General features: G+C 36.3%; 2 protein-coding genes across 2 annotated transcripts in view; both read right to left on the minus strand.

The window, feature by feature from the left end:
- The window catches only part of trol (terribly reduced optic lobes), a 703,100-nt gene extending 698,564 nt beyond the window's left edge, over positions 1-4,536 (minus strand). Inside the window, exons 1-2 of the mRNA XM_071594907.1 lie at positions 4,377-4,536; positions 2,796-2,962 (exon numbers count right to left, since the gene is read on the minus strand). The gene's annotated coding sequence lies outside the window, so the exon portion shown is untranslated. The remainder of the gene's footprint in view (positions 1-2,795; positions 2,963-4,376) is intronic.
- The window catches only part of LOC139696858 (uncharacterized), a 521,008-nt gene continuing 510,931 nt past the window's right edge, over positions 2,782-12,858 (minus strand). Inside the window, exons 3-4 of the mRNA XM_071595738.1 lie at positions 4,377-4,539; positions 2,782-2,962 (exon numbers count right to left, since the gene is read on the minus strand). Of these exons, the coding sequence (XP_071451839.1) occupies positions 2,782-2,962; positions 4,377-4,539 (344 nt within the window). The remainder of the gene's footprint in view (positions 2,963-4,376; positions 4,540-12,858) is intronic.

Consider the following 12,858-nt stretch of genomic DNA (forward strand, 5'->3'; position numbering starts at 1 on the left):
TTTAATTCGAATACGTAACGAGATGATATGATAAAATGTTAATAAGTCATAACAGAAACAAGAGGGTTTGACGCAAAAAAAATGTACGAATAATTTTTGATGGAAAATTTGTTTTGACACATAAATCGGCGGCAGCACAATTATTATTCATTTATGAAACAATATGACAATGATATAGTTAAAGTTTTGTGCATTTGCGGAATAGACGCAGAGACCGAAGTGGAGGAAAAATTCACAAAAGTGAAAATAAATACGAACGTGTCTCAAAGGAAAATACGCGAATCAATAAAGCAAAATTCGTTTCATCAACGCATAATATGAACGAAATGGTCGTTAAAATTAAATATGCACATCGGATCGCAATCGCGTCGGTGATAAAAGGTGTGCACACCCAAAGTTTAATTTTTTTTGCATTAGCGCAATAATGGATTTTAACAATATGACCATTATATGCAAATGTTTCACGAGGTATGGAAGAAAGAGTTTTTCGTTTTTTTTTTTTTTAAGAGACAGCGACGGCGTTTTACATAGAATTGATAGAGTTTGCAAAGTTGCGGGAGGAGGAAAGCGATGCCAAAAATAAAATCCCCGAGAAGTTATGGACGCATAAATTGACGGCGAGAATATTTCATTTTATATTATTTTTTTTTGTCATTCCGATGCGGCGGGAGAAGTTTTTCGGCAGCGCGCGAAAGAGAAAAGTTATGAAAAAAGGGAGGAGCGAATCGGCATTTCACAAAGAGATATGGAATTAAAGCCGAGTTATAAAAAGGCCAAAATTATTAAAAAAATATGCAGGAGTAAAATAAAGTTTCCAGAGCATTAACGTGAAGACACAAAGTAAATGAAAACATTGAACTCAAATAGAAAGGACGAGAGAGAGAGAGATTCATACATATAAATATATATATATATATATATATATATATATATACGTTTATGAATTGACGAGCGAGACGGATTGACACATGCTCACCAGAAGAACAAACGCATTCGAAATATTGGAGCCAAGAGAACAGATTGTATTGAGAATTGACCCGTAATAATGAGTGATGAGAGGTTTATCAAAGAGATTTATAAAGGATTGAAGGGATGGAGAAAACAATAGAGAAAAAATAAATTAGAAAACAAAACAAAACACAGAAGAGAAAAATAATCACAAACAATACAAGAAATTATGGCATTTAACGAGCGTTAATACACTGGATTTTAGCCGTTTCTCTGTGAAGGAGTTTTTTTTTAGTCGTTGGTCCCGAATAAACGCTTGATCGGTTCGTCTGACTTATCGCCCCAAGTTACAATTTGTACACCACTTCAAACGTATCATTGGCGTTTATTAACTAAATATAACGCGCAGAAAACACTGTGAAGGAGCAAAACTGTGAGTGTGGATGAGAGGAAGAGGAAATTGCCGCACAAAAATATCTGGACCCAGCAAATACTGTATCCGTGCTAATAAAAGACTAATAACTAATTATACCCCATGACATGTAATTCATTTGATGAAAGCGTATTTCCGCAAGATGTGGATAAACATAGTAACATGTCTTCTAAGAGGTAAGACAAGAAACTTAATATAAAATTCGATTTCACATAAATTCAATCATGGCCACTAAGCCACACCGGATAAGGTACGGCCTGTATGTCCACACCTTTTGTAGCACATTAGTTTCTAAATACATTTTTACGATAAAATCAAGACTGTTCTCAACATATGTTTTTCTTGAGAATGTTATCGTATCGTATTTGTGAATAGAAAACAATCTCCTTCATTTAATGAAGCCAGAGCAGCCAATGGAATAGTATTTCACGTATCTTTTCCGAACCCAAGTGTACGGTTTACTTTCCAGCAGACATGTATACAATTTTATTACTTTAGACTAATATTTTTGGTACTACATGTTTGCATTCGAATTGTAACAGAAATTCCAAAACAATTCTCCCGACGGGTTTCCTTACAGGACGAGGTATGTTCCCAGAAATCAATCAAATGTGTACCCGGGACCGCAATAAAGCTCCAACATCAAGAAAACACACATAGATCCAGGCTTAGAAAAGTTGTATCATAAATATAAAAGCAATATAAAAAATTAGAAGGTAATTAATTTTATCATAATGAAAAGTGAAAATAGACACAAAAATATACAACAGATTAGTCACATAATAACACCGAATAGAAGAAATAGCCATAAATGAAACGAAAAAAGTAAAACAGGATGGTACGCGTACATTTCGAAGAATAATAATTCCATTGAACATTGAATCCCTCTACTTATATTTGTAACTTAAAAGCTACACGTATGGTAAAATATACGCACTGTTCAGCATAATCAATATCTATGCTTAAAGGAGAGAAAAGCATGAAGTAATAAGAATGCCTATGGTGGAGAAATAATTTAAATACAATAGCTGTTTGACAGCATGTATTTATAGAATATCGGTTGTCCTATATGCTTTCCTTCCATAAAAAACATTTCGATTGAAATAAATGCAATGACGTCTAAGTCCTGTGAGTATAAGTGGTCCTATACAACAAATGCAATATTGGTAAATATGTCGTTTGAATCGGCAAAGAGTAAAAATATTGGTAAACAATACGGCAGGGAATAAATTGGCAAAGATGCAATTTCGCATGAAAACATCCACAGAAATATAAATAACAACGAAAAATATGAAAAAATACAAAAACATAGGACGTATAAAATCAAACTTAATTTTTTTCAAAAAAGTTTTCAAATTAGATAGGAAAATATTGATAAAAATTATTATGAGTAAATTAGATTAGGAAAACTGACCTCCGATAGGTCTGAAGACGAATCCATCAGATGTGACCTTCAAATCTCCTATGCTGCGGTATTCTTGGATCTGTCTCTCCAGAACTCCACGAATAGCTTCGGTGTCGTTGTAGCCGAAAGTTCCTAAGTCCAGGGTTACGGTGCTGAAGAAGATGTCTCTTGCTTTCCTACAATTAGGAGAGAAACCAATGCATGCATCAATCAATATTAACGTAACTCGTGATCGGAAGCTCGAAAATGGTACGTGCTACACAGGGACAATCGTGTCAGAGAGGTTTGAAATTCCGACTGTAAAAATGAATAGACAGAAATTTACATAAAAAGTTCAGGAAAGGTAAACCGAGAAGGAAGTTTCATGAGAGCGAATAAAACTATGGTCGTTTCACCTAATAATCATTAAGTAAAATATAGACCTAGATATGTTGCCGCCGTCCCTGGACCTCGTTCATTTTGCGTAAAACTATTGCGTATTTTTCAGTAATTTCCACACCCATTGACGAAATCATTGATATTTTTGTTGAGTGATTCATTTAGTTTTATTATTCAGTTTCCAAAAAACATGACTTTACTCCATTGAATTCAGTCACGGTATGCTCATGGGTTCCTTGTACCAAGACAAAGGACTTTTTGTATATGATGCTTGCGAAATTACGAGCATGTATCTAAGTATGACATTATTATAGGTATCCTTTTAAATACGAGCTATCGACATCTTAAACAATCTTCCCTCCAACCACTATCACAGCTGTACCTTGATATGATGTGCCTTTCAGGTAAGATGGGGTTTCAGGGAATAGACCGTTACTAAAAAACCAGCATGAGTTAGTAATTCAAAATTACTGTTTCGGTGAGGAAATAAAACCTAAGTTTTCGCACCAAACCGATTCACAAAATAAATCATACTTATTTCACTCAAAGAAAAGACGTTTTCTAGTCAAACCTCTAAAACGTTTAATGTTTTCACTCAAAACGTCTACCTATTCATTCGCCAACCCAGGACAGGCACTAAAAGCTAGGATTCTTTACAGGTAATTAGAATATTCATCTGTGGAATTGCTGTTGCTACGAGAGATTGATGCCGCAGTTTCCACTCGATGTAAACTTGCCAACTACGTGGGAAGATGATGTCTTCGCAGGAATTTGATTTTACAAAAATTAAAATTCCAACTATAAATTCAATCATCACAGAAGAAAGAATTCTATAAAGACATCTTGTGTAACTTAATTCTCATGATAACGATGCGACCGACCCATTTGATTCGGAGCAAGTTAAAGGGGACGCGCAACATTTCCCGATAGGTGTATAGAGATCGGCTGTGCCGCGGTTATTAAAACTACGTCCTGCTCCATATTTTCGACGCCCTCGCTTCAGTTGCGCGGAATCGACCGTCCAATTAGCCGTTGGAACAGGCGTGGTGGAATCACTCCACTCGGGAGTGAGTCGAGGACGGATGGGAGAGGAAATATAGAGACTCATCGAATAGGGTGGAGGGAAATGAACGGGACCGCAGGGCGAGAGGGATTGTCGGAGAGTGAGAGGGCTTCTCTCTCTCCTCTTCCGAACCGAACGGACATACTCACTCTATCTTAATGACGGTTGAAGACTGCCTTCCAGGGGTGTTCTTGTAGAGCTCGTCAACTGCACGGGTTATGTTCTCGGCAATCAGCTTGTAGAGGTCACTGTTGCGGTCCTTCAGCTCGTCACGGAATGGCTCGTTCACGTTGATAAGAATGCGGTAGTATTCTGCGAATGACAGGAATCATGGAAACGTTTCAACGGTGTGCAAATGAAAATAGGAGATCGTGAGGAAGGGGCAGCAGCTTGTAAAATCGATGAGGAACAGATACTGCAATAAAATAGCATTAAAATTAATCTTCACCCCTTTAAGTCCTTTAAATGTCACATAATGGAATAAGGTCCATATCGAAAAGTTAGTAAAATAATGAATGGAATTCCATCTTACATTAATGTGGTTATATTCCAATTATTAATATCGAGAAAAATATACGTCTTAGGGATTCAAAAAAATTCGTAAATATTAAATCTTATAAATAATTTGAAAGAATATAACGTTTTTCTCAACAAAACACCTATGGTATACAAGCATTTCTCTCGCAAATAATGAGTAATTATTTAAATATAAATAGCTATACTTATTACATATACTTAATTCTGCATATAATAAAAAAATACTGAAAATGTTTCAATTATCAAAACCAATTTTGGTTAAAACAACATTATGGTTGTGGGGTTACTTTTAAGTGAAGTCAACATACTTTAATAGCACTAGTTACGTACATGAGGATCTATCAGGGGAGAGATAAAAGTATTAACGGTTTCTTCTTGGAGCGTCAAATACATAAGGCAGTATTGAAAGTTATTATGACCTCTAATTTATAATGGCGCAATGTGCCAGTAAAAGGAAAGCTTGAGTTACGTAAATTCACTCAAGAATTTTCATTGAAATCCATAAAAAGATGTATCAATTCTGTATAGTTCTTAATTTTTACTAAAACTGCGATAAATTTATGTGAATTCACATTCAATTCATAAAGCTACCTTTTTGTATGGAATGTTTCAATAAAAATTTGCTTATTATCATATAAACGACCAAAAAATCATATTATGATTTTGACGTGTAAAATCTGTCATTGCTTACACACGGACGTGGATGATAGAGCTACAGGGTTCCAATTCTCAAAAACAAAAATAAACCAACAAATTCTAGTAATCCATCTTAAAAAATCTTGAAAATTGCTCACACATTTGTAAATTATAATGAAAATAAATCTGTACCAACTAAATACTATCTTACTTTACTTAAAATTTGCCAATTGGAAATAATATAACAGAGCGCGGATGAGAAGATTTAATATTATCATCACTGTTATATCAGAGAATTTTTAAATCAATATGCAAATATATGATCTTAGAAATTGTGAAAAATGATGCAAAAATGAGCCTTCTTTTCCTTTGATATCACTTCTACGAGAAGGAATGGATATTACTTTCCCCGTTCCGCTGGTTATTTTAACAGATAACCACCAAAAAATCACGTGGGGCGATTTTAGGAAAGTTTGCGAAGGAATTATCCAAATCATATCCGAGACCCACCTTCCATCAGCCATGTTCTCGTACATCTACCCGGCCGTCTAGAAAGTCAACGGCTATTGTAAATCTTTTGAATCTTTACAAGAGAAGAAGGCAGCTTCAGTATCGGCAAATCCTCCCTTCCACACTTTCTCTTTCTGTTACGCTTGTAAAGTACCAGGCTCAATTATAATTCCATTTCTTAGATGAATATTCAATTTACTAGCTCATCATGAATAAATTACATAGTATTAGGTAAATCAATCATAAAAAATAATAAACAATTCCAACGATGTTCCATGACTCCGTTATACTTCCTTGTTTCCAAAACGACGTTTTGTTTTTACGCCGATGGATCTAAAAACTTATGTAATGTGGTCGTGACCTCTTCCAAAGACCATGTGTTGATAATTTACTCGTAACTTGATGCCTGCGTCGTAACAATTACACATATTCTGATTCAAATTTTAGGAATTCTATCAGATCCACTGTTTTATTTGATGTCACCATATAAAATTTAGTGACATGTATAAAGACTTACAGGGATGTGGGAGCCCAGAGGGTAGAGCCCTGGGCTACTGACTGGAGGGTCTGGGTTTGATACACGGGGATTCCTAAGGGCACCCTCAGTTACATTTAAGTATAGTCACCCAGTACGAGTCAGAAAGCACTCTAACGGCTAATTGGGACCTTGCTCCTAGCGAATTTTTCCTATCCCTCTACTTGAGATAGTGGCTTGTTGAACAACCATTCTGAGGACGAAGAGCAACCGTAGTCAACTGGTTCAATTCCCAGGCGGCGAGCTTCTATGATGAAGGATTAAATTAGCCGGAGCAGCGTTACGAAAAGTGCTTAAAAGTCAACGGCGATTATTTAGAAAAATGAAGTCGGTTTGAGGGAAACCAAAACCGCCAGTAAAAATGCTTTTAACAATTGCATTATTTAATGAGGAAACGGATCTAAATTTAAAAATTACCCTTGTATATCAAGGGTGCACTTATGTTTGCAACCTGTCTTTTTCAAAACCTCTTTCCAGTGATTGCGAATAGATTAAAGTATGCATCTAATAATTATTATTTTTAACAAAAAATTCCAAATTTGTTTTTAAACTACAATGCAAACATTTCAGAGTGTAAAAAATCATTCGTCTTGACCGGGATTCGAACCAAGATCCCTCGATGTCCCACCGAGTTTTTTACCCTCTTACTCTCCGAAATTTTGTAGCCTTCAAAGGACGCCACGATAGGTTAATTGGCTATAGCACTCAGGAGTACATCGAGGGATCCGAGTTCGTCTCCCGGTCAAGGCAATGATTTTTACACCCCGATATTGCTGCATTGTAATGCATATCAGCGGATGAATCCGTCAACAAGTTACTGCAGCGGCATTTCCCGCAGTTTCTTGGAAATCATTTTTAAATAATTTTCCTGGATAATCGATGTATGGACTAATTAGTACGAGTAATTAAATTTCTGACGAGTTCAACAGACAAAAGGTATTCAAGTGTGACGGGTATGGTTTGCGTTACTTAATTTTTAATGAGAACCTAAAGCATTACATGTTTATCACACATCATTATATCTACAATGTACACACGATGCATGAAATATTACCATGAAAAGCCGATGGATCATAAAACATGCAATTTCTACATCCCAAGAAACGAAATCAACCGTCATCAGGTAGTCGATCTATGAAATCACTTCTAAATTTTTAAACCCAGCGAACATAAATCTTACTCACGATCGACCAAATGGATAACACAGAATTCCATTTGTTTTATGTATCCTAAAATTTCTAACGTACACGTGCCCTCATTATATTCATTCGACAATTAGCCAGATGTCATTTTTGCCCACAAATAACTGTATTTAACAATATGGGTAGCCATTTGAAAAATGTGAATTGATTTTTTTTAGACAAGTAACTATTACACTTCAAATAGGTAAAACGAACTACATTCAGCGGAAAAAAAAACTGGTCTAACCATCATTGGTGCACTGATCTTGTACGATCAAACGTAAAAATGTGAAAACGTAATTTATCATCAGTTACCGTTTTAGCTCATCTAACCCGGCAGTCCAAGTCCGTGTAAATGTCACAGGCAATTCTTGAAAAGTAATTCGGGGAAAGAGGGGCAGACTAAATAGGGTAAAAACGAGATATTCAAAAATGCCTAAGCCGTGACATGGAATGATTTCGGAAAAACAAGGCCTTATGAATAAAGCTTTAATGAACTGCCCACTTCCACCTGAAATAGAATTAAGAAATTGAAACGCATTTGACACGCGCTTCATCTCACAATTGCTGTCCACATCAGCCTTGTGATGAAGCAAAATATAGAGCTTACTTTGTTAACGAAATAAATTCCCAGAAATGGCAGCAATAATTTCAGTCAGATAAAAGGGGTGAAAAGAGATGTCCACAGCAGTCTGAAGTGTTTCTGATCGCAGACCATGTGGGTGGGTGATATGGCATTCTAGACGAACCGCTCACATTATAAAGATGAAAATATCCTATATTTTTAGCATGTCTGAGAAGGTCATCAAGGAGGAATGCCTACAGGAAATGTCGGACGCAGCTGTGACTTTATAGAGAGCAGTTAAAAAAGATCATTTTGCCGAAATGAAAATTATCTTTTCTCACTCTTACACGTACACCATATTTAACATCCAATTAGTTCGTCCCCATCATCTAGGACTGAATATACCTGGAATGGGTGTCGAGCCATGGATTTCAATACCTTCCACTAAATAAAACTCAAACCACCACTTATACCTCCTTCTCACTTCTAGAATTGTAGTACAGGAACGGCTTGTGCCACGACGTTACTCTCTTCCACTCCTACTATTTTCTCTCATAGAACCCTAGGAGGTATATAGAACACTCTGAGACTATACTTGTACCAAATAATAACCTATTCCATTAGAGAAAATCTCTTGAGTGATAATGGTAAATACCACCAGACCATGTCTTTAATCAAAATTCTGAACTAACGAATACAATATATTAAGAGGAGACTTCGCAGTAAAAGCGGAATAGCCTGGCATTGTCTGCAAATCCCTATTATGAATCCATTAATGTAACCATCCATTCTAATTTCGTCATAATAGAAGATAGATAAGACACCGAAGAGAAACATTTTTCTTCGACGTAGGTATACTGCTAGGCGAAGCAGCAGGCGATAGGAAAATTCATTGGAACAGTGCAAAAACTGAAAAAAGTACGCAAACGTCTTCATCCGAACATTTCATGTTAAACTTTGAAAATTAAAAAACTACATTTTGAAATCTAAGACAATCAAAGAAGTGGAAATCACACTAATTCGAATTTAATTGCATCTGTGGAGGCTGGGTGATGCAGAGAAATTTAATAAATAAAAAAAAACTCGGTGGCATTTAGACGAATGACACCGTTTATTCTTCTACCGTCGCGGCGCGGCGTTCCATTCGCTCCGAATAGTGCTTACATCACTTCCTCGTGCGTCATCTTTTGTGCATTGAGATAAAAAATCCCTCCGCCCCTCTGCATTCAAGGAACCCCCACCATTGTTATCTCCGACTCTATCGTGCCCTCAGTTTCTTAACCCAGACAACGTTGCTTTTCTGAGGGTGAAACGCGGACTCCCAAGAACCGTTCCCCTTCCCAAGCTCACTGCTGACACCCGCTTCCCGAGTTCTCCATTACTTTAACCCTCCACGCCGCTCACCATTCCTTCAAACCCCCATCCCACATCATGCATCGCCGAGAGAACCGCTTTACGACCGCGTGACTCACCGATATTTTCACTAATTTGTCACCGACGCATTTAAAATTCGGGGCACACCAATTTGGAGATAATAAAATATTCTCTTACAAAATTGCCCACGTGACCCCCACAGGCAGCTTCTCAATTGGTTAATGGGTGATTCGAATGCATCCATCTCATGACAAGGCTGCATCAACATGAATGGGGTGGAGATGAGGGAATTATTTTTAATCGCCTGCCCAGCGAATGAAACTGTTCCCATGAGATCATCATGGTGTACATTTCAAAAATCAATTCATCAGTAGACATTTATTTCAGTCTGCTACATGTACAATAAAAATTATTACACTCAAGGGCAATAAATCTTTGAAAAGTATAATGAATTTGTATTGTGCAAACTTAATTTATCAAAAAGTGCTGCATCTTGGAGTCATCGCTTCAAAACCATTGAAATTTACAGTCAGAATAAGTTAGTCTCTAATGTTAAATACAAGATGGGTACAGAAACTTTTGAAAGATTTTTTCATCAACGAAGAATAAAATAATTATGAATTATATTCCACGCAAATTTGACAATTATAACTTTTACCGAACAATTTATGTAAAATTTACATGAAGTTTACTTAACTATAATTTGGAGATAAATTTCCATCGCATTGAATCCAATATATTAATTCCAAATTAAGTCAAATTAATAAAAAACAACTTTTTCTGCATACATTCTTGGCTTATAATCATGATATTTTCAAAATTATCATTTATGCGTTTGCGGGGCCTATTTCATTGATTTCTGGGCCTAATACTTTTTCCAATGAATTGGTTAAAGGTTTTAGAGCATTTCTTTAAGAATTCGATGAATGACGATTGAATTTTTACAGTATAAATAGTAATACACGCGAGAATCAAAGTAGAAGACATAAATCGAATTAACACAAGTTTTTTAACATGTTAATATTTCAGGTGTTTTCAATGATTTTCCTTATTTTTACCTTAAATTTAATATTAAATTTAATTAATTCTATTTTACAATTATTAAAAGTCAATTGGATAAATTCTATTGCTTTTTAAACTTTAGCGCCAAATTTTAAAATATTTTTACGAGAACGCCTATAAAAATACAAATAACTTAAGAGTTACCATTAGAACTCAAATGTTTAAACTGTATTCTCTGTTCCGAGGCTTTCCGAAATTGTTAGCTACATTTTATTTGGTATTACATTTCCACAATAAACTTATATTGACTTCTCAGGAGAACATCTATCATTACCTTCAAAATCATACCGTCAGTTCATCACTCTAATGAATCTATTTCCCTTTCATCTTCTCGACTCTCCTCATGTTTCACATTCCAGTGAGTGCATGCCTAATGCCATACATGTTATCGGGGGGAAACCCATAAAATGGTAAGTGATGGCTTATGACACAAAGTTCCAAAGACCTCGGGGTTAAAACAGTAATTCCAAAGCATTCGATGAACCTCGCAATATATGCCCGTGAACCACTTTGCTCTCCATCAATGCTCCTTGATACTGATAGCATTATTTTCATTAAATGTTATCATTAAATTGGATGAAGCGGTAGTGAAATTTCTAATAAATCAAAAGATATGGCATTATTCTCATAATAACTCATTATTTACTCTAGGAGGGATCTTGGACTTAATCCTTCAATTAGGGTCATCATCAAAGAACTTTCTCCTATAAAAAACAAATAAGCATTGTTTTATGAAGACTATAAGAACTGTATACTCAGGCATACCAGTTTTCCGAATTTATTCTAATAAAATAAGTCCACATCTTCATGATATACCACCGATATAGTGTGTGGCAGCAGGATATTTATGTTTCAGTGAGGTGATAGAAGTTAATGACGACGCCCTTACGACTAAGTTGGAGGAAACGTTACGGTGAGGAGAAAAATAATAGCATGAAACAAACACAATAGCATGAAACAATTTCAGAAATTCGACAGATACATGCTCACTATTCTTCCAATTATTCTTGTCCAAAGAAATCAACGTGTTTCATTCACTGCTTCTCAAGAGCGATGGTTGATATGGTAGTCAAGACCCTGGGTTAACGCGATCGGCTGCTGTCGATGAAGTCCAGGATTCAAATTCAGGGTAATGCTTTTTGGCAATCCCTTCTAAAATTCAGTCCGCGAGGTCTTCCGCGGATATCAGCACGTTGCGGGGAACCTCAGGTGGCTGAGGAAACGAAAATTATCCCCCCCAACCCCGCCCCCGAATGTGTGAGCATCAACGCTCCATGAAGCTTACTAAGACGTGACCTTCTAAGCTCGCCTATCAAAAGCATCCTTCCGGCATCCTTCTGCGGTTCCGCGAAGGGCGCGAATAACTATTAGGCCATCACGGACGTACGTATTCTGCGACTATGACATAAGCATACTGTTAATCGTGTTCCTCAGCCACTTCCACCTCTGTCCTAGCTTTTCCAAGAACGCGTAGAGATTATTGAGGCTTGAGGTCAGAGACGGAAGAGACATGATCACGCTGTTCCACTTTCTGCTTATCTGACGCGTTCCTATCTCGCCTGCTCCATAATGTAAACAACTCAATTCACTCCTTTTTTAGGCAATGAATCATTGAAGAGGATGTGCTCTGATGCGCATGTGGTAAGTAGTTCCTTGAAAGGAGAAAAAATTCTAACCTCCTTAAAACATTTCGCAAAATCGCAACATACTTTTATTTACTAGATGAAAATAACTTATTATATTCTTTGTAATTTTTTAAATTGAAAATCGATTGGAAGAATATTAATGTCGAAGTAAATCTTTAATTTTACATCGAAGGCAATAATACAAGCCTCCAGAGGATAATTGGTCACTACACCAGCTTCATTTATACTTAGATGGGTAGAATATTCAGATTACGCCAATCCAGTTTAGATATCATTTCCCAACAATCCAGTGAGATTCACATTTTGCCAGAGTGGTATTAGATAGTGAACTTCTGACAAACATCTGCCAACACGAAAAATCATTTGGGCAGTGTCACGACAAACATTAGATCGAGTCGTGAAACGCTAAATGTCCGGATAACGAGATAGACCATAGGGGTCAACCACATCGCATATCTTTCTACAAATCATAGTAATACACGTATGATTTATTATCATAAAATCTCTTTATATTTAAAAAAAGAATAATTCTCAACTAAAACAGACCTGACTAAAGCAAACTTGAAAGTGACGCCTACGCACGGA

This window comes from Hetaerina americana, unplaced genomic scaffold (assembly GCF_022747635.1).
Source record: "Hetaerina americana unplaced genomic scaffold, ioHetAmer1.1.p SCAF_7, whole genome shotgun sequence".
NCBI lineage: Eukaryota > Metazoa > Arthropoda > Insecta > Odonata > Calopterygidae > Hetaerina > Hetaerina americana.